The 21,996-nt window shown below is 29.9% G+C and overlaps 2 protein-coding genes across 2 annotated transcripts; one reads left to right on the top strand and one right to left on the bottom strand.

Annotated features, from left to right (window-relative positions):
* Positions 1-7,912: 7,912 nt before the first annotated feature.
* Positions 7,913-9,835, top strand: LOC119681937 (hydroxymethylglutaryl-CoA synthase 1-like). Its single transcript, XM_038095250.1, has 2 exons — positions 7,913-9,474; positions 9,539-9,835. Exon 1 carries the CDS (start codon positions 7,987-7,989, stop codon positions 9,370-9,372), a length of 1,386 nt encoding a protein of 461 aa, XP_037951178.1. The 5' UTR covers positions 7,913-7,986; the 3' UTR covers positions 9,373-9,474; positions 9,539-9,835.
* Positions 9,836-11,557: 1,722 nt separating this feature from the next.
* On the bottom strand, positions 11,558-16,450 carry LOC119682887 (alpha-N-acetylgalactosaminidase-like). Its single transcript, XM_038096423.1, has 9 exons — positions 15,661-16,450; positions 12,953-13,130; positions 12,613-12,882; positions 12,386-12,547; positions 12,180-12,319; positions 12,032-12,104; positions 11,811-11,963; positions 11,673-11,748; positions 11,558-11,612 (listed from the first exon to the last, which is right to left on the bottom strand). The coding sequence occupies exons 1-9, from the start codon at positions 15,822-15,824 to the stop codon at positions 11,581-11,583; spliced, it is 1,248 nt and encodes a 415-aa protein (XP_037952351.1). The 5' UTR covers positions 15,825-16,450; the 3' UTR covers positions 11,558-11,580.
* Positions 16,451-21,996: the final 5,546 nt, after the last annotated feature.

The raw sequence follows: 21,996 nt of genomic DNA, 5'->3' as shown, positions 1-21,996 counted from the left end.
TGATTTTGTGTTACACATTATACTAGAGAATCCCTTAATATACAATTAAAATAAAAACTTCACTAACAGTAGAATTTAATTAAATATATATATTAAATAGACTATTTTTTATTATTTTACATTAAATATGTTTACAACCCCAACCTTCGAATGTATTTCAATATGCACTCCACAAAAGTTTCTTGCTTTTTTGCACATTAAAGACTATATAGTATAATATATGTTTACGAGTGCATAGAGAGTAGCCCTCTCATAGCAACGGACACCACTGGGGCTACCTTCCGCAATCGCTGCGTATTTATATTCAGTCTTTGAACAATTTTCGTCAGTTTGGTGCGCTGATATCGGGTACTGATTTCCTAAACAAATCAATCGTTGAAAGTGTAAGAATTAAATATTTACATAAGAAGTTTTTGTTTAGAAAAATTATAAAAAATTAATCTTCATATATAATATAATTTTACTATTAGAAATAATCTTCTTTTTGTGTGAACATTTTCATAACTTAAGTTATGCTATTACCACCTACTAAGCATATAAAGATTTTGTGAATAGTACATAAAAAGGTGTTAAAAATTTTGTAAACAAATACTTTGCAATAATTCAATTTTTAAGAAGATTTTCGTTTTCAAGTATTATTTTTCATAACTGATTAAAAACTAAATTATTTTTAGAAATTTTTACTTGATAGTTAGTTAGTTGAAGTAGAGGGAGGAACGAATCCTCCTCAAATAGCTAAGAAAGACGTTTTGAAACTATAATTCTTCATAATAATGGATAGAAGAGGGTCGAACAAAAACCAGCCAGAAGCATTTATAAAGACAAGAGTCTGGCCAATGCTAATACTGGAGATATCACTTAGTGTGTTAATATAACATAAATAACATAAAATTCTATTAAAAAACTTATTTTAAAGTACCATGAAGAACAATCACTATAGAACTCTACTCTACTAGTAGATATAAATATAAACATATATTGCTGCTACTTTTGTTGTTGTAACTCGGGTTATAACTCTTTTTCCTGTTAAACCCTCTTTTGAATGGTGACACCGCGATATAAGTTCAAAGTGGTGGCCTAGCGTCTTCACAACAAAAACATGACAGCTCCTTAATAATGTGTGAGTTTAAAAATAGTACTGCTATCATTGTTATTATAGCTCTTGTGGAAATTCCATAGTATTTTATGTGAACCCCGTGTTTTGCCTATCACTGTTATTATATCGCTTATGGGAACTCCCAATTATTTCTATACAACCCGCAATTCACTCAAAAGGGAAATATTTAATATCATTTTTAAACTAACCGTCTCTCTCTCTCTGATCTTCAGAGTCTAGTAATATGTGCGCAATTATCAGTACATTCATTATATTTTCAAAATATATAGTGCAAAATATCTTCTAGATTAGCACTTCTAAAACATTCTATCCAGTAACATTAGTACTTGTAAAATATGCAAGTACTATATATAAAAAATAGGTTTCTTAGTCACAATATAGCTAGATAAAATGCTATTTGCTTCAAACTTATTGATAAATATATTTTGGTTTATGGAAATTATTACACAAACAGAATTCTCTCTTCTCTAGAAATTTTTATTCAAAATAACACATGTGGTTTTGATTCTAGAAAAGAAATTAAAATAATGGACTATCAATGCCATATTATATCATATATTGTATTATAATAAATTATTATTATCAGAAAATAGAATTCTGTGAAATAGATAAAATTCAGAGTAGATGTGGATTCGACACTTCATTTAACCTAAATTTATGTATAAAAATATCATTAATTTCATTAAACAAAACCTTAGTCTTATAAGAATGCAATTAATGTGCATTCTAGGAATATTGAATACATACATAAATATTTTACGAATATTATAGGAAGTGCTAATAACAAATTTTTAGAAATCGTCGATTTTCACAAGCCTCTCTTGAAACGAATTTTTACCAGAAAAATCGTCCATCGTACGCCATTGACAGGAACAGATAGTAATCACTTGGTGCCAGCTACTATAAAGTGGATGCATAAGAACTTTCCAACCAAACTCCCGGTGCTTTTGGCGAGTCATTATCGATGTGTATGGCCTAGCATTGTCCTTTTGGAATACAATTTCTTCTATTGCTCAAAACTAGCCATTTCTGGGTGATTGCTTCCTTTAGGGAGTCCAATTGTTGACAGTACAGTTTCGAGTTTAGAGTTTTGCCGTAGGGTAGCAGCTCATAGTAGATGACTCCCTGCCAATCTCACCAAACATACAGTAAAACCTTCCTGACCGTCTGACCAATCGTTTCAGTTGGTTTATCACGATTCGATCACGACCATTTTTGCTTGAAAATGGTCGTTGGTCATAAAGTACCTAAGATCTTCAAAAGAACTTTTCCCTCGATTACTCGCTATTCTGCTTCATTATTCTGTGGCAGAGTCTATGCTTCCGTGTCAATACAGAAGCATAGATATGTTGACCTATTGTCGGACAAAAGAGAGAGGTCAAGCTGACAATCTAACGAACATATCTAAGTATAGCTGAAAAAATTGTGCAAATAAAAATTGTTGTCAGCTGCTTTAACTAAAGCGAAACGTGCTAAGTATCGCAATTCCGCCGCTAACCGCTTACTAGAAAGACATACTATGAAACTGGATCTACCCTATAATAACATTTGTCATGGTTGTGGCACACACAAACTTCAGTTCAGTCGATCTTTGGATCTACCCCATTAAAGTGGCCAAGTTTCTTCGTCTTGATCGTGCTTTAATTTAAGTCTCAACCATCCACAATCCATCCCCAATCCCTAAATATTCACTAACCCCCTCCTAACTCAACCATTCCCATTTAAATTCTAACCTTTGTATTCCTCTTGCAATTTCTTTATGTTATCTGCTTTTCAGACCCCCACGGTCTACAACAAACAGGAACAAGTCACTTTTTTCACTTTCTTCGAATGAGGAAGTTCGAGCTTTCAGGGTTGTCTGTTCGCTGACCACAGTGCCTCTTTGAGGGGTTCTTCTGTTAATCTATGGTATCTATGGTATTTTTGGCCCAATATTCCCTTGAGAACGTACTGGAATGAATGAATCTATGGTATCGCAACGAACCATTACTTAAGCTCAAACTATTGAACATTTTTGGTATTCACTGCCAGTTTGCCTCGTAGTTATTACTTTAAGGTATTCAAGACTCATCCAAATTGATTCTGGTGAAAAAAAACCACTTATAATTTTTATGTTATTTCAATTAACAATCTTCTACATATAATAATTTTATTGTATTTCATCGGTTGACTTTAAAACTACAATTTTTTCAATCTGAAATTTTAACTATTATTGATTTTATTGAATTTTTTGCATAATTTTGGTTCGCACAACAGCAATAAGAATGGCAATTGTTGTTACGTTAAGCGAATAAGTTGAACACATGAGTCACCACGACAGAAAGTCATTAAATCAAGCAACAGAATATCACAAATAGAATTTATTATTAACTTATAAACAAACAAGGGTGGAAGTCATTAGTTCAAGTAGACCATTACGCGAACTAACTATAAAGAGCCACTTAAAAGTTATTAGCCACTTTAAGGTTTTATTGCCATATATGGTATGCACTTCACATGAACGGACGCTAACAATTGCAGCGTAATCTCATGCACTCAAGATTCATGAGAGTTGACGCGGCTTATTTGCAGCGATTGCCGCAATCCGATATGATCGGATCTGCCTGTATCTCATATTTTTCCAAGTGAGAAGTTAAAGTTACATTACTGATTACTGATTACAGTTTACTGCAAAAGGCTGCATAACTGTAGATCGAAGCCAGTTTACACCAGACAAGTTTTCGCGCCTCAAGATTCAAGATTTTCACTGATTTCATTTACGATTGTTCAATACAACGTGATTAGGTAAGAGTTGAAGCAACTTGAAGTGACTTAAATAAATACAAACTCTAAACCAAAAATAACTTAAATCGTTTCCAACATTTTCCCCCGCACTCCAAGCACTTCTGGTAGCTTAAACAAACTCTATGTTAGTACCGCCGCGCTGCTGATGATGAATGAATTAGTTTGTTTGCGCTTTGATTATCGATTACACATCTCATCTATCAATCACGATCAATGAAGATCGCTGAAGATCGCAGAAGATCACTGTAGGAAAATGGTTTATATAGGCGACCTACTTACGCATTGGACTAGCTCGATCGATAGTAATAAACTTCACGATGTTACTACCAATGAACCAGTTTATAAACATTGCCCAGCGCTTCACTTGTCGAGGTCTGCTTGTCTGCTTGTCTGTTTGTCTGCACAAGTGCGCACCTATTGTTTACAGACGCACTGCGTTCAAATATCCACGCATTGGAATTCTCGTCTGGTCTTGAAGTTGGCAATTGGAATTCGTTGTTGTTGTTGTTGTTGTTGACGTTGACGTTGTGTTCAGTGCTTTTGTTTGTTTCTCTTCAATTTCTCAAGAGAAAGTTTTTCCACATGAAGTTTTGACATTCTTATTATGATTATTGTTGCTGCTGGCACTGTTGTGGCTGTTGTTGCTATTGTTGGCATACGAAACGTTCAATATTGTTTGTTGCTGATTTAATTTAAACGCTTTGTGTGCACTGCGTGTGGCAGCAGTAACGTCGATGTCGATGTCGACGTCAACGGCAAGCAAGAGCAGTGGCAATGGCGGTAATACTAACAACAACAACAGCAACAACAACAACAACACAAATATTGAAATCGAAATTGCTGCCATCGGCGTGTGTCTTCAGTTAAGTTCAGCCTTGGACTACCTGTGCTCATGTTTTCTAAACAATTTTCTACTTATTCAGTCTCGGTCTTCCGTACGTTCGAGTCAAATTGTGCTTCTGCTTCTTGCTTCTTGCTTCGAACCAGAATCGTTCAACCATACAACCTACAACAGACATAGTCAGTCTCTTCGATTGTCGTTATTGCGTTTAAAAAATTTTCATTTTTCTACTTAAATTTTAAGTTATTTTTGAAGAATTTCTACAGTGAACAGCAGGTGAAAGTTCTGTGTACGCATTCAAATTTTTAATAATTTTTTTTACTAAATTTCATTGTGTAAATTAAAAATAGTGTTTACAACAAATTCACTGCAAAAAAAAAATTAACACTAAAATAATTTTTAATAATATCTGAGACACTTAAACTTAAACATTAACAAATAAATATAAAAAAAAAATTATATTATTATGCATTGTACATAATTAATAAAAAAAAAAAGAAAATGGTTTCAATTTACAATAAAAATATATAAAAATAAAATTTTCATAAGAAATTAGCACTTATAAACAATATTTTATTATTTTATGTGAAAAAATTTTTTAATATATGGTATATAAGTTTCCTTGCCTTCTGCAATGCCTTCCTCTTAGGAAACACAAACTCTTAGGAAACTGAAATCATTAATTGGATCTTGGATCATTAAAACATTAATTTTAATTCATATTTTTTTCTATAAAATAATCTTCATTCTGAACTGAACACATATGTATGTCAGTAATGAAACTACACTTAATAATATTTTTCATGAGCCGACTTTAGAAGAAATTTTAAACATATAATAGAAAAATGATAATATATAAATTCAATATATGTTATTAACAAATATTTAAATGTATAATAAAAATATATAAATATAAATACTCTTCATAAAGTTATTAAAAATTAATAATATACAAAATATTTTTATTGAAGTATCTTTATTAACAATATAAACTTAGAAAATACGTTTTGTTCAATTAGTTCCCGAAATAGTATATGACAGAGAATTGAGTTATTATTTTTTAAAATTTTTATTTTTTTGTCATCTACAAAATAATGCCATCTATATGTTATATACTGGTGCTTGATTAATTTTTAGAAGTACCATTGTCAACATATTTAGTAGTAGACTCTTCAATAATTTCTTTCCTAATTCATCCTCTTCAATGTTAAGTTCATATTTAGAAGAACCTTATATAAGGCTACGCCTAGAAAAACAGTTGTCTTAGCAATTAATTTTTAATTTCATATTACCCGTTACTTTTCAGTTACTTATTAATGTAATCCAAAGCACTAAATATTGAGATCCAATTAAATTTCGAGAGAAACAAAAGAGTTGGATTTGGACTAAGACTAGCAAATGGATTATTCTAGTGTTGTATTTTTCACCATTCGAAAAAATTAGTTCAAGTATGTGAAATTTTTTTAGATAATAGTAATTTTATTCATTATTCTGTAATTTCACAATTCATGCTGTTGAGCTATTCCCATTAATTACACACCAGACAACATCAAAAAAATGAGGCGTCAGTATTGCCACTTTCATACATTTTGTAAATCTAGGTAAAATACTACAGCTAGCAATAAATTTTTTAATTTCTTCCCCGACTCAAGGAACTCATTGCGTAGCTCAAATACTGATTTTGCGAGTAGAAAAAAATAAGAATGAAAAAAAAGGTTCTATTAGCTTTTACTTTCTTAAAAAATTCACCGACTTATGTTAAAATACTTGTGATAAAATCCCTATACCAATTTCCATAGTACGAAAGGATATAACTTTAACCTGAAAAATGGAAATTACTAAACGATTGGTCAAATAACTGTGTAGAAAGTGTGATTATGGATTATAGTTCTAGAAGATCACTAACTACCCATAGTTAATGACTAAAAGTTACTCATATAATTTAGTCTAGTTCCATGACCAGTAACCACTCATACCCAACGACTAATACCTGTTTTAGTTTCAATATAGCAAATAAATCTATCAATGCTAACGATGACACTAACTGGGCTACAACATTTACAATGCAAAATACTGAGCAACAACAAAAACATAATTATAATCAAATTACAAATCTAGCCGTTATTGATAAATATACTGTGTGAAACGATCTATCTTCAATCTTTATTTTTATCTATCTTTAAACGATTTAAATTTGAATGTAGTTTTTATCAAAAAGCAAATCTAAGCACTACTAACACCAATACTAAATTAAGTCAAACATTGAAAATGGTTAAAAGTACAAGAAAAAAAATATATCTAATCTGTTAAAAATTCAACTGAATTAAAAAAAATTAACTAATGACTTGTAAAATATACTTTCTTCTTTGTTGCTATTGTATTGAATTTTTAATATAAACAAAATTAAATTAAATATAATAAATCTTTTTTCACAGTCAACGTAACATATTCTTACATTGACTGCCATTAACTCCCATTACTTAGTGTACTAATTAATTATTTATAATAATAATAATAATAATAAGCCTTACTCGACGTCAAATATTTCGAGCAGCCTCTTATACTGGGCATATACTGTCTATATTGCAAGTCGCTTCCATCTTTCGCGCTGCAACGCTACGTCCTTTGTATCAGTAATGTTGTTTATTCTAATTAATTACTTATTAATTATTAATTAATTACCTTATCCTATCACAAGCTAGACAATTCTTAAATATTGTAATTTAATTAACTTAAGTACTACAAATGAGATCCTAATGCACTATTTCACCTCTTTTACGAGTATGTGGTGTATGTATCAGACTTAAAGGGTCGTCTTCCGCTAGTTTATCTAACGACTTCATCATTAATATTTCACACTTGATATGATATCACATGACAAGTAAAAAATCCGATTGATAAAAAAGGTGGTAGACTCCCATTCATGGGAAAGAAAGATGACCGAAGATCTCTTGTCCAAGTTTTACTTGAAATTACGTAAACTTGCTTATAAGTTACAGCTTTACTTATTTTAACACTATATTATTTAATTAATCGCAAAATTTATCTTTTAATTATTTTCTTATAATATAAAATACCGTATTAATTTTTAAAATAAAAAATATATTGATCAATGTATATGTATATTAATTATGCCTCAATATTTTTTTCATTTCAGACTTTCTTAGTTAATAACTATAATATCAAAACTAACAATTTAATTGTATATAACTATCAATAAATTTATTAAATAAAAATTGAAATTATGTCGTGGCCTGAAAATGTTGGTATATGCGCTATTGAAGTCCTCTTCCCTTCACAATATGTTGACCAAACCGAGCTAGAACAGTTTGATGGTGCATCAGCTGGAAAATACACAATTGGACTGGGTCAAGCGAAAATGGGTTTTTGCTCGGATCGAGAAGATGTTAACTCACTCTGCCTAACGGTTGTAAGTCGTTTAATGGAGCGACATCACATAAAGCCTACCGAAATCGGTCGATTAGAAGTGGGCACCGAAACAATAGTTGATAAATCGAAATCTGTGAAATCAGTGCTAATGCAATTATTTGCCGATAGTGGCAATACAGATATTGAAGGAATTGATACGACAAATGCATGCTATGGTGGTACAGCTGCATTATTCAACTCAGTCAACTGGATTGAATCATCTAGTTGGGATGGTCGTTATGCATTGGCAGTTTGTGCAGATATTGCTGTTTATGCAAAAGGAGCTGCACGTCCAACTGGTGGTGCTGGCGCCATTGCAATGCTTGTGGGACCAAACGCCCCCCTCGTTCTTGAACGTGGTTTAAGGGCAACACATATGGAGCACGCCTATGATTTTTATAAACCAGATCTCAGTTCCGAATATCCGACTGTTGATGGTAAATTATCTATACAATGCTACCTCTCTGCACTTGACACGTGCTATCAATTATATCGTAAAAAACTCGAAAAAAGAAATCCTAAAGCCGCCGATTTGGGTTTAGAAAATTTCGATGCAATACTCTTTCATACGCCATTCTGCAAATTAGTGCAGAAATCTGTAGCACGCTTGTGCTTTAATGATTATTTACTAACAAACAAGGAAAAGCGTGCCAGCAAATATGTTGGTTTAGAACGTTTCGATAACTCCACACTTGAGTCAACGTACTTCGATCGTGATGTGGAAAAAGCTTTTATGACACAATTTAATAATGTATTTGAATCGAAAACCAAAAAGTCCTTACTACTCGCCAATCAAGTGGGAAATATGTATACGCCGTCTGTGTACTCTGGTCTTGCTTCGCTTTTGGTCAATGTCAATTCTGCGGAGCTACTTGGAAAACGTATTGGAGTATTTTCATACGGCTCGGGTTTAGCAGCCTCGATGTACTCCATTGCAGTTACACAGGACGCAAAAGCTTTCGAAAAATTTGTACAAAAATTGAACTATGTTTTGCCAGCACTGAACTCAAGGGAGAAAGTAGCACCAGAAACTTTTTCAGAACTAATGGAAGTAAGGGAGAAGAACAACCATGCTGCACCCTACACGCCAACCGGCAGCATAAGTGCGCTATTTCCAGGCACATACTACCTCAAAAATGTTGATGAGTTACATCGACGTACCTATGAACGCACGCCTACCATTTCAAATGGAGTTCACTAAAAATATGGAGCAAAGGATAGCTGTAGTACTTCCTGCAAAAGGAAGGTAACTGTTTGGACGTTGTGTAATTTAAACGGTGCTTTAAGTGGAATTAGCTTTAAGGTATTTCTAACCTGATATTAACTGCCCACACATCTTAATTAAAATATTTTTTTTTTACTTTCAGATAATGCACTTCATTAAACAGTTTGAATTCATAAAATAGAAATCGTGTGACAATAATTTATTTATATTTTAATGTACAAAACTTAATTTTAACTATTTGTATGCATGACAGAATATTATACTATATATAATGCAAGTATATAAATTACAAATACTTTAGGTTGAATAATGCTATATGTTAAAAGGGAGGTACATTAATTTAATATTAATTGTTTGTATTATGGACATTAATGCACCTTCATTGGTTCAGGGTTTTATTGTTTAGTTATTATGTATAGGCTTTTACTGCTTGTTAAATATTTTAATTTATAAATATATGAATGTATATGATTTTAAGGAAATATATATGAAAAAATAATTTACTACAAATAATTACTGCTCAAATTTAATATTTTGTTATCAGAAATCTAAAGAGTCTTTCTCACTAAAACACTTAAGAGTTTATAAATATTGAATATGTAGTTACAGTGTTATTATAAGGATTTCAATTTTTTTTTCGATTGTTTACCACTGGAATTGCCCCAACTACTCCATACTCTTAATTAGCCTGAAACAATATTTGGAAACTAGTTGCTTATTATATGATAAGGTAGTCAAACATATGTAGCATGCTAGGTTGATTGATGATTATACAAATGCCTCTAAAGGACGTCGTCGTATTGATAATAAGTAAATTTCACTTGCAACAATTTATTAAAAACCTAAATCTGGTATCACGGGAATCAGAGCCCTCAGTTCCTACAGTCTTAACCTAATTTGGACTCCTTTAAAAGAATATTGTGATGGTTGTGCTTAAAACTAAACGTACACGGTTTGAATGACAGTATTTATTTACTTTTATTAATGTGGAGTTACATTTTCCAAACTATTGCCACGAGCTGAAGAAGTGCAGAGGTGTTAGATAAACAATATACCTAACTAAAGATAAAGTTGGCTACAAGCCTTTTTAAGCAGTCATCCACTTGGTAAATCTCCTGGACTTTCTCATACATATAGTACAACGTTTCATTAAGTAGAATATTTTCATAAAAACTTCGCAAAAAATATAGTGCTAATATATATTCCGTTGTTTAATACATTTCAATTCGAATCGACGCAAATCGGAGTATTAGTGTATACTCCTATATAATTATTGGTATTTCGTAAAGAAAGAAAAAGAAAAAAAAAAAGAAAAATTTTACGAAATTCGTACCGCATAGATGATAGCCTTATATAGTATACATAGAACTTCATTTATTAACATTATCCTACAATTAACAACCAGATAGAATAATGGTTCAAGTTACTAAAAAATTTAAATAAATAAAATGTTAAAATTGCATTTTCTACTGTAGTTCATATTTTTTTCCATGACAGGAAATAATCAAGCAATATAAGCTGATGTGACTGATAGGATAGCGAAAATCCTAAGTACATACTTAATTACCGGAAAACACATTCCATCGATGTACTTTAACAAAACATTAGTAGATGCATTAGACTTCTACTCGATTTTTGTATAGACAATACCATTTTGTTATCAATTTATTTATATGTAGTTATAGGTTCACTTCAAAAGATATTTCAGCCTCAGCAGACCCTACTTTGGCTATGCGTTTGACTAGAACGACCAAAAATTGTACCACTATTTTGAGATTTTAATATTACTATTATTAAAAATATGATTATTTCTTTGAAGTGGCTCTTGGCCGTCGATGGGAAGTAGCTATGATACGTAGAATAAACCGCTTCCCGATTTACTGCATTTATAGAACGGTGTGCTCCTCTATTTGAGATGAAGAGAACTAATCGTTTTATGTAGTATATGTACTATATTAATGACGTTTTTATATTCTATTGTTTGTCATAATAGAATTATAATTTATGTTCCTTATAATTAGTAGGTATATTCGATTAAGTATGTAAACGAATATATTCAACGTATTTAAGAACTTGTTAGGCTCTTAACTATTAAAATAATTATCTGTTAAATATTTTATTAAATTTAAGTTCACTAAACAACTAAAAAATGTTTGGTTTTATTTTTAAATATTTTATTACATTTTATAAAGCAGTAAATTTAAAGAAAGTTACACCTAAAAAATAAAAATGAATATTGAGTAAAAACTTTATGAAAACATTTTGAAATCTATTACCATTAGGATTCACGCGTGTTTCAAATGTGCTTATCGACTTAAACTTTCCCAAACGAATTTTTGAATCAAACAAATCCTAAAATAATATTTGTTTATTAAAAAAGTATTTGCATATATTATATAAATGAATATGCGTACCACAGCACTATATCCACGGATATTTCGTAAACCAATTTCTTGCAATATAAATTTAGTGGTATAAGGTGCGCCATCGGTACGGCGGCTAACAAATGCGACAGCGTATGAATATTCACCTGAAGTGCTAACAGGGGTGATAGGTCTAGTCCAAACCTGTAAGAAATTAAAAATTCACTTTTACTACAAAATTTAACAATTAATATATAATGTACAAAATCTACCTCAATATTATTTCTGAGAGTTACACGGCGACCTTGTATACCTAAAGGATCTTGATCTACAGCAATGATATCTCTGCCAAAAATAAATGCTCATTTATTGCAATTTGTGTATATGTAAGCATATAAGTACTATAAATAGATTTTATACCTATTTTGTAGAATTGCTTTTATTTCTGGTCGCACAGCTGCTAAGTCGTTTGACATTATCAATGGCGCAGCTAATATAGACCAAATTGCCATTTGCAATTTACTTTGATCATAGCTAAGACCGTAGTTACCTAAAATTAACTGGGAAAGAGATTTTATATAAATAAATATTATTTTATATACCATATCTTATATCTTATTATGTACCATATCTGGATCATTCCAATGACCTGGTCCAGCATGTGGTTGTATGCGATCTTGATTCTTTGAGAAGTAGTCCATGATATGCGCAACAGATTCAAACGAGTCATCGATATCATCCCAATTGCGCCATAAATTACAATGCTCTTTCAATGCTTCATAATTAGGCTGAATAAATTTATTTATTTATAATTATTCTTATAATAAATTTATTCATTTGTTATCTATATTACCAATTTGCCTTCGTATTCTTGATATACCGGCCAACTACATGAGTAAACCATTGAACGACCAGTCTTATTAAGTAAACGTCCAAATTCTGGATAACCTTGATCCATATCGTTGATATTGGCATAACAACCATCTAATTTAACATAATCCACATCCCAATCGGCAAATGTTTTAGCATCCAATGCCATGTGATTAATTACACCTGGATAACCTGCGCAAGTATTTGTGCCATAATCTTGATATAAACCGAATTTTAAACCTTTCTGATGTATCTGTAAGTCAAGAAGTTACAGTAATTTCAAATAAATTATCTTTTTTTCATAATTTTTATGTAATGCATACATAATCAGCCAAAGCATTAAGTCCACTAGGAAATCGTATGGCGTCAGGTACCAATTTTTGTGTGACATTATCACGATCCTTCTCTAGCCAGCAATCATCAATGATAACATATTCATAACCAGCATCTGCATATCCTTCAGAGACTAACATATCCGAAGTACGTTTAAAAAGTTGTTCACTATAAGGTTAACAAGATATTTGTTAAGTGGAATATATCTTATATAAATTATTTCATCTTATTTTATTATTATTAAATATTAATATGGTATATATAATTATCTTCAAAAGAAATTGATCACGTCAGTGAGAACATATTTTAAATTCATGTGATCCATTTTCAATTATTTTTATTACTTTGAATTGTTTAATAATTTTATTTCAATTTACATTAATTTAATAGATCCCAACAGACTTAAACGTGATCTTCAAATTATATTAAATGTTTTTTATTCGGATTGAAGTTTTATGTAGCTTTAAGAAAGGACAGTATATCTGTCTTTATAGAACTTGAAATTTTTTAACAAGTATCAGGAATAAAAAGAATATGGAATACCTTCGATCACACATTCCAAAATTTTCTCTTGCAATTCAAAAAAAAAAAAATCATTATTCTACAAGTATCATTAAATATTAGATATTAGAAAATTAAATATTAGAAACATTAAATATTAAAGGATCTACTAGCTGTGCTTTGTAGCTCCCTCTTGTTTAGTTAAGCATGGCTGCTGAAGCATGGCTTCATTGCCTTCTTGTCCATCAATACTTGGGACTTATTTTAACTGGAAAGTATATAACTATGAATAGTTCTCATAAGAAATTAATAATAGTTACTACTAAGTAATTAGTAATAGTTGCTAGTAAGCAAGTAGTTATAACAGTAACTAATAATAATTACTATTTAGTAATTACTATTTCGTAATTAGCAATAATAACAAGTAAGTAACTAGTTCGGTTACACAATTTATAAAAATTACTTAAAAGGGATTCAGTGTTCTACTGATAAATACATTTATTTCCATATTCGCTAAATTAATTAAAAATAATTAATTTTAATAATTAATAATCGAAATAGAGTCCAAACCGAAATAAAGAGTGCCAAAAAAATATTTACTTGAATCAAAGTTTCTGTCATTAAACCCGATAACCCATAAGTGCTTTATGACCTCGATTGAAGCAAGAAATTATAAAAATTATAACTATACTATAGTGTAGTCATAGATTTACAATGTTAGAGTATTTTTTGTTTCTATCTATCTCTATTGTTTGTTCGATCTGTTGATCGTTTCTAGCAAATGGATAAAAATACTACAAATAGAAAGATGTTTGAATTGGTGAATGCTGGTGTAAATTGTGGCGAATTCGATAAAAGATCTAGGTGACACGACAGCAAGCCTCTAAACGGGCGTGTTAGTATAACCTATTGGATACGACTAAGGATGCTATAAATCTATAAATACCATCTCTCTTGCTACTTGTACTTTACCAATTCACAATACTCTCTTGTTTCTTGAAATTTAAATTGAAAAAAAACTGTGATATACACCTGGTTCAATTTTTCAAAGATTAAACCTTGAAATTCCACATTAAGTAAATTTAGGTTCAAGCCAAAAATATAATTAATATAGTAGAGCATTTTAGTAGAGTAGAGTAGAGTATTTAAACCAATAAAAATATTTTTGAAATAAGAAGAAATAATACAAATATTATTGATTTTGAGTAGAAAGGTACAATATATTATTTTTATATACTTTAAAAAAGAATAATCCATATTAATTAATTTATTTATTAACTATTGAACTATTCGCAGTATTTTGGTTTTATTATCTCTTATATTTCTCGTAAATAAGGCCGACAAATCTCTAAGAAAAATATCGAAAAATACCACGTTATGTCGCGTATAGTGGTTTTTATCTGTTTTTTTATTATTTTTAATTCTAAATAAACTAATTAATTAAAAATTTCAATAAATTAATCAAATTTTTGTTGTTGCTTTTTCATTACTCTTCGAATCCTTCTAGTTTCTTTTTATGATAAGACGCGTCAGATTCCACAAAAATTATTAACATTAAGAAATATAATATTTTTAATTTATATAAAAAACATATGGTATAATAGTCTTCTTTCATCCCAATTGAAGTCTATGACAAAATAAATATTTTTGGTACTTTCGACTATATAAAAATTTTTAATTTTGAATCAAAAACGACGAATACTTTTTGCTCAAGCCAATATTTAAGTTTTTTGCTCTTGTATGGCATAATCTTTGTAATCCAGTTCTTATTCCAGCTTTAGACATTGATTCTTATAAAGACTACTATCAAAAGTAAACGAATAAATAGCAAATTAAGAGAGAAATTAATGGAATAAATCTTAAATTAAAAATAAATTATTTCTTCGTATAAAATATTAATCAAGAGAAAAAATCTGATCTATTAAAAATTTCTTAGAATTAAAGGTATTTCGTTGTATTCAAAACTTGTGTTGCTTTTAATAATTTTTAAGTGACTTAATTATTTTAAGTTATATCATACATTTTTATTTTTTATTATCAATATAAATTAATTACTCTGATTTAATTATTTATTTTAAGCTATATTGTACATTTTCATTATTTATTATTAATGTGAATAATTATTGAAAATTATTTGATTTATCTCTTATCCTTAATAAAACTTTCAAATCTTTCACAAATAATTTCAAGTACACACCTTATGCACTCGTTAGGATATTTTTCACAATCGGTGATACAACGGAAACGTTCCCAATGCATCCAGCCCATGGGTGGTGTCCTAGCTAAACCATTTTCTAAAGCGGCAACATAATTTAGAACAAAAAGCACTAATAGTAAATATTTTAGAACATTTTTAAACATTTTGAAGCACTTCTTTTAATTTTCACTTTTTTTTTGAAAAGTCAACACCTGAGAACCACAACCCACTGAATGAATCCTTTCCCAAGCGAAGCAATGATTTTATAGTTACAAGTTGCATAAAAATTTATCTTTGAAGTGCATAAGTGAGTTCTCATTGATAAAACTACGAGTAACAGTAAAAGATATCGTCACACAATATTGTTTCTATAATTGTTTTGGAATTGAAGCTCTTGGAGTGTGTGCCACTCCAAATCAACCGAATTTATAGCGAAGAAGAAATCCGCACAGCGTGGAACCGCGCACTGCGTTCTTATCACTTCTAGTTTCAATTTTTTTTCTACGTCTAAGTTCAGTGGTCGAGAGCTCAACGGGCCTGTTTATTATTTATTTGTAAATACCGTTTCTTATGTACAATAGTTTATTTATATACTGCATATTCTGTATATACTCGCATAAAAAACTATTTGAAATGAGCCACTTGATACTCTCAAAAATCGAATGAGCAACGCGATTGTGTGATTATTTGCCCCCGCACTGGCGAACTGCTTGGTTTTAGTGATAAGCTAGAGCTAAATGGATCCAATTATGTATATGCAGTTCACTCGCTATAGTGGGACTTGTTATTGTTTGTTTTTGTTAGTGCCAATTACTTTCCGCTGGTTTCGTTTTCATCGAAATGCAGAAATGAGAGATAAGCTAAGCCGGCTTCGCCTTGATAGTGAAATTAAGAACAAAACACAACTGAGAAATACTGTAAAGCAAGTGCAGTGGCTCACAATATATTTCAAAAGAGGATTTCTTTTTATTTTGAATACTCTAATAACAAACATCAATGCTCTCTTAATTCTATTCTTATACAAAGTTACAATATCAGTTAAGTTGAGAATCATTATATATAGATTCCCATAGTTACAACTTTCTAAATTTTATAGTTAGTGGGCTTTAGTGGTGGAAAAACGTTTACTTCTTTTTAAATGCAGTACAGGTACTGTTTTGTTAACCTAAATCCGTTTATAAATTTCTTAGTTTCTGAAACTAAATTGGAAGATTGATAACCATGATTATTTTCTGAAGATCCATATTTAAAATATCAGCCAGGCTCCCACCTTCTAGTTGCAATCGAATCGAATATTATCAGTTTTCTTAAAAAAGATATAGATAATAATATTTATGCAACCAATATTTAAAAAAATTTACTGAAACTCATAGACTACGAATTATAAGTGAAGAAGAAGATATGGTGAAAACTGCGTTTTACAAAGCCACAGTAATAACCGAATCTAGCGGATATTTAGGCCAAACATTATATAAAATACTGATTTAAGATTCAAAATTAAGCAACCACCAATCACTAAAATTATATTAATCGAATATATAAATGACTTGATAGCATTCAAAGCGGACTTACAGAAGAATTTTTTAAAAAAAATAGCTTGGTAATAAACCTCAAGACAGAAGAGACCCAGGTGTTGCACCACACATGGAAAATGCATATAGAAACAGACCTCCAAAGAACTTATAAAGAAACTTCGTCAAGTTAAGCAATTAATTTATTCAACTCTGTGCCGACTAAGTTCATTAGAAACTATTTATAACAACCCTATATTTCCTGAAGGAATTTTAAGAATTAAATTTACATAAATATAGTTATGTTAATAGTTTTATAATAATTTTATGAGACATAATATTTTGCATTTACTTTATTTAAAATAACTTAATAACAATTAAAACTAAACCAATTTATTTCAATAACAACCGATTCTAGGGCATCAAGTTCAAGTCTTAAGAATGCAGAACAAAAAATAGAGGGTCTTTCATTCCTTATAGAAGCAACTTGAAGGTAGTATAATAAATATGACTGTGTTTGTACTGATCAGTACACTAAGTTGGTCAATAAGTTCATTTCATACTATTAAAGAAGATTTAACTTTTATTGGCATTTCAATATTTCATATCTTATAAGAACGGAGTCAAAATTTCTTTACGATTTCATTTTATTCTTAGTTTATATATATTCATATATTGTATACAATAAAGATTTCGTCTAAAACCTAACAAAGCATAGCTATATAGCGCTACTTATAAAAAAAAATAACATCTCCTTTCTTAGACTTTCATTTCTTTCTTTGAGGTGCTGGAGACCTGAGACGAATAGTCTAATAATTTTCCTGTTTCTTGTATTTATGACAAATTGAACTACTGACTTGCACTTGATTGAAAGTTTTGTATTTTTAAATATAAATATATTAAATACATATTTACACAGTCGCAATAAACAAACTTTTTGAGCTACGTCATCACTTCTTGCAAATTGACAAAGGCAAGGAATTTTATAATATAGGTTTTATGTATTTTGTCGCCTTCGATTGTTTTTATTATTTGTTTATTCTCCAGTTTTTATGTAAATTGATATTTATTTAATATATAAATAACTTATATAGAAAGTCTTTGTTTAGTTTCAAGTGATTCTTATGTAGATATATCACTCTATATAGTGCTAGCAAGAATTTCGCACCTACTATCGTCCTAGACACCCTACAACAAATATATCAAGACCAGCTGATAAAGACACTCTACAACTAATAGATCAAAACCATCTGATAAAGACACTATACAACTAATAGATCAAAACCAGCTGATAAATATATATAGTATGATATATATATATATAGTATTATATATATATAGTATATTTTGTTCGTGTCGCCAAAATCGATGAAAATGCTTCTGTTAAAAATATTTGATTCGCGATCCGTTAGTGGCTAACTTGGACCTATTTATTTTTAATGGAAGTACTATAAGCTGACGGCACAAACTACTGCCAACTGGCGTTAGAGAGCCAATGTCGGTCTGGTTAGTTGAGACTACTGAACATAGGCTTCTCTAAAGTTTTACTAAATAAATTATAAACTAATTATATAATTTCTTATATTAAAATTTTAATTAAGAATTTAATGTGCTATGACAAGACATCTGTTTTCAATAAAAAAAAAGGTAATTAACACTTTCAAAAAAAAAAAATTATTTTTTTAAATAATGAGTTCTGGAGTACATCATGCAGCTGCTTTGTATATCGCCAAATATCAATCAACATATCAATTAAAAATTTTTTTAATTTGATTTAATAATTTTAATCACAATCTATTATTCGATATATTCGATATACATATATCTGTTTTTTATACCTATGGGAGTTCCACAAATAATACAAAGTAATCAATAACATTGATCTAACATAATATACAAAAGTTCATTTATTTTATTTTATTTTATTATTTAATTAAATATGAATAACTTACGAAATATACAAATGTTTCCAAATAGGTACTCAAATTTCAAGAACCTTTTGTTTTGGAGGTTACTATTTATTTAATAAAATCTAAAAGTTATACTAACCTAGAAATTCCGATCGAAACGATAGATTTTTTAATTTTCATATTAGAACTAAAAGTGTGTTGTGTTCAAATTTTGTACTCAAGAAGAAGAAGAAAAAGTACACAATCGTATGGATGAATATCTAAAAGAGAGGTTGTATAATTTTGACCCAGTTCTGAACAAGTTGTTGACAACGGCAACCGCAATAGAATGTACTTACTTCACTTAAGTAATTAATATTTGCTCAACAATTTATTTTAGTACGAGTAATATAATATATATACGTATTGCATTTAGTGATTGGATTGCTCACAAGTTGCCGCTAATAAATATTTCAAATTGCAGAAATACTCGTACGTCCAAATCGGCAATTACAATCAATCAATCTATTATCGTTTCAGTCAGATAACAATAGCACTCCAAATTAGCTTTGGATGATTGAAAATATTGATTCTAGCTCAGATGATATGATAGCTGAGCAGATATGCATGCCACTTGATAATATTGACCATAAAAATGCCAACATAAATGTTATCTATTGATTCAGATTATATATTGTTCATTCAAATGTAAGTCTGTAAATAGACTACAATAACCGGAGTAGGTATGGAATATGTTAGGTGCATCTATTATGATCACTACTTAATTACATTACACTGTTGACAAATTCATTTCGGTTTTGAGTACTTTGACTATCGCATAATAGTTTAATAGCAAGTAATATCAAAGAACGTTTACTAGAAAATATCACCAGAGAGCAAGAGTACTGCAAACCACAATTAATCCCAACCAAAATAAGACAATCAACCTTTCAGATAAAGACTGGAATATCTTCCATTAGACAGTTGTTAATATTGGGCAAAATCAATACCAACCACTACAATATTCTATTTATAATCCAGATCAACTGCAGATATGACTAGAAATCTCATCCTGTTCTAAATATATTCACAAATTCAGTGACTGCATTTGGCTAAGAGACCTTCTAAACCTTCAGTTTAGAAAATATCCTACTAATTCATTAATATTTAAATTATAAAGAACGTATTAGACTAAAACTAGAGAAGTCTCTACTCATAACTCAGGAACTCATTCAACACATTTTATTATATATTCTATCATTAAATAATTAAAGATATAATTACAAACAGTTATTGAAAACTTACTATAGTGACTTATTTAATACGAGATGGAAAGATTCAACTATATACATACATCTATACGTACCTTGGCTTCTTCTCAATAAGAATCTGTTTATATCATTGAGATAGCAAGAAAATACATCAGTCCTTCAGTACTTAAGAACTAACGAATTACATTTGGTTAGGTACCTATTCTTAAAGATCGAATCTTTCTTTCAATGATTCCTGCTACACTTGTAAGAAAGTAGTTGCCATTTTCTAAATTTCATTTTTTAGGGACTTAAGCAACTGTGGAAGCTCTCCTTAGCAATAATTCAAGCAGAATGTACCATATTTATCACTTTCTAGATTAACTTTATAAAGGCAAGACTTCTTAGGTAGCTGTAGGACTTCATCTAAATAATCTCTGTAGATAGCCCATAAAGATGATAGGTCAAAGTAAGTTTGCTGTTGAATCACTATTACTATTAAATAAATACATTTGCTTCAGTTTAAACCTTCCTTTCAATGATACCTACCGTAGCTCTGAGAAAGTAATTGCCACTTCACATTATTCTGCTGTAGGACTTCCCCTTACCAATGATTCTTATCGCAGCTTCAAGTAATTGTCATTTTTAGGTTTACTTTTTAGAGGATTTTAGTCTACTATATAACCTCTACTTAGCGATATTTTAGAACGACACATATATCTTAAAGTAATAAGTTTCCTTAAGTGTCATGCTAATAGAATAATTTTTGGCGCATCTGTGAGAAGGATGAAAAACTGGGTATTAGTGGCTTTGTCATTGTCAAACACATACGCTTAAAATATAAAGCATAGTTTCAAAACACCTTAGTCAGCTATCAGATCTCTCTTTAAAGAAAATGTCAAACTTTATTGAATTTTCCAAAAAATGTTCACCCGTTTTTGTTTTATAGGGCACAACATGCATGGGTTAATGAGTGTTTTCGTACTAATGCGTCTAAATAGATTCTTAATATCCCTTACCCTGCTTGATACGATAATAGCTGGTTATATTGTTATGTATGTTTCTAAATAGTATTAAAGGGAATAGGGATTTTCAATTGAGTTAATGCTTACGCCTAAAAACATTCCCTATCTATTCCTAAGAAGTCTTGAGGAAGGGAAATGACAAGAAACCAGTAAATTATACTGTAGAGATATGATCAAATAGATATACGATATTTATTTAGTGTTGTCCAAAGAAATAATGTTTCTAAATAGTATTAAAAGGAATAGGGATTTTCAATTGAGTTAATGCTTACGCCTAAATACATTTTGTATATATTCCTAAGAAGTCTTGAGGAAGGGAAATGACAAGAAATCAGTATATTATACTGTAGAGATATGGTTAAATATGTATATGATATTTAGTTTGTGTTGTCCAAAGAAATAACCAAAACTTGAAACGTAGAATTTTGTACAAAAAAATAAAAAAAACTATTTACATGCATATATACATATGTATATAATAGACGCTTGAAGTACGTGATATTCACACAAATAAAAAAAATTATTATGATATTATAATCACGTACAAGCAACTATTTTCTTTCCGAACATTCATTTTTGAATTGCGTTATTTTTTAATAATATAAATAGAATACCAATACTTTCAATGTAAATTACATTAATTAAATCAAAATTTTTCATA

This window comes from Teleopsis dalmanni, chromosome 2, assembly GCF_002237135.1.
Source record: "Teleopsis dalmanni isolate 2A chromosome 2, ASM223713v2, whole genome shotgun sequence".
In the NCBI taxonomy this organism is placed as follows: Eukaryota; Metazoa; Arthropoda; class Insecta; order Diptera; family Diopsidae; genus Teleopsis; species Teleopsis dalmanni.
This window is presented reverse-complemented; position numbering and strand designations above follow the sequence as displayed.

What these genes read in the sequence shown, in the direction of transcription:
- LOC119681937 (XM_038095250.1), top strand. Translation starts at nt 7,987, where the DNA reads ATGTCGTGGCCTGAAAATGTTGGTATATGCGCTATTGAAGTCCTCTTC.
- LOC119682887 (XM_038096423.1), bottom strand. Translation starts at nt 15,824, where the DNA reads ATGTTTAAAAATGTTCTAAAATATTTACTATTAGTGCTTTTTGTTCTA. An exon ending in CTCTCAGAAATAATATTGAG is followed by an intron (nt 11,964 to 12,031) that starts GTAGATTTTGTA and finishes AATTTCTTACAG; the next exon opens with GTTTGGACTAGACCTATCAC. An exon ending in TCCGTGGATATAGTGCTGTG is followed by an intron (nt 11,749 to 11,810) that starts GTACGCATATTC and finishes ATATTATTTTAG; the next exon opens with GATTTGTTTGATTCAAAAAT.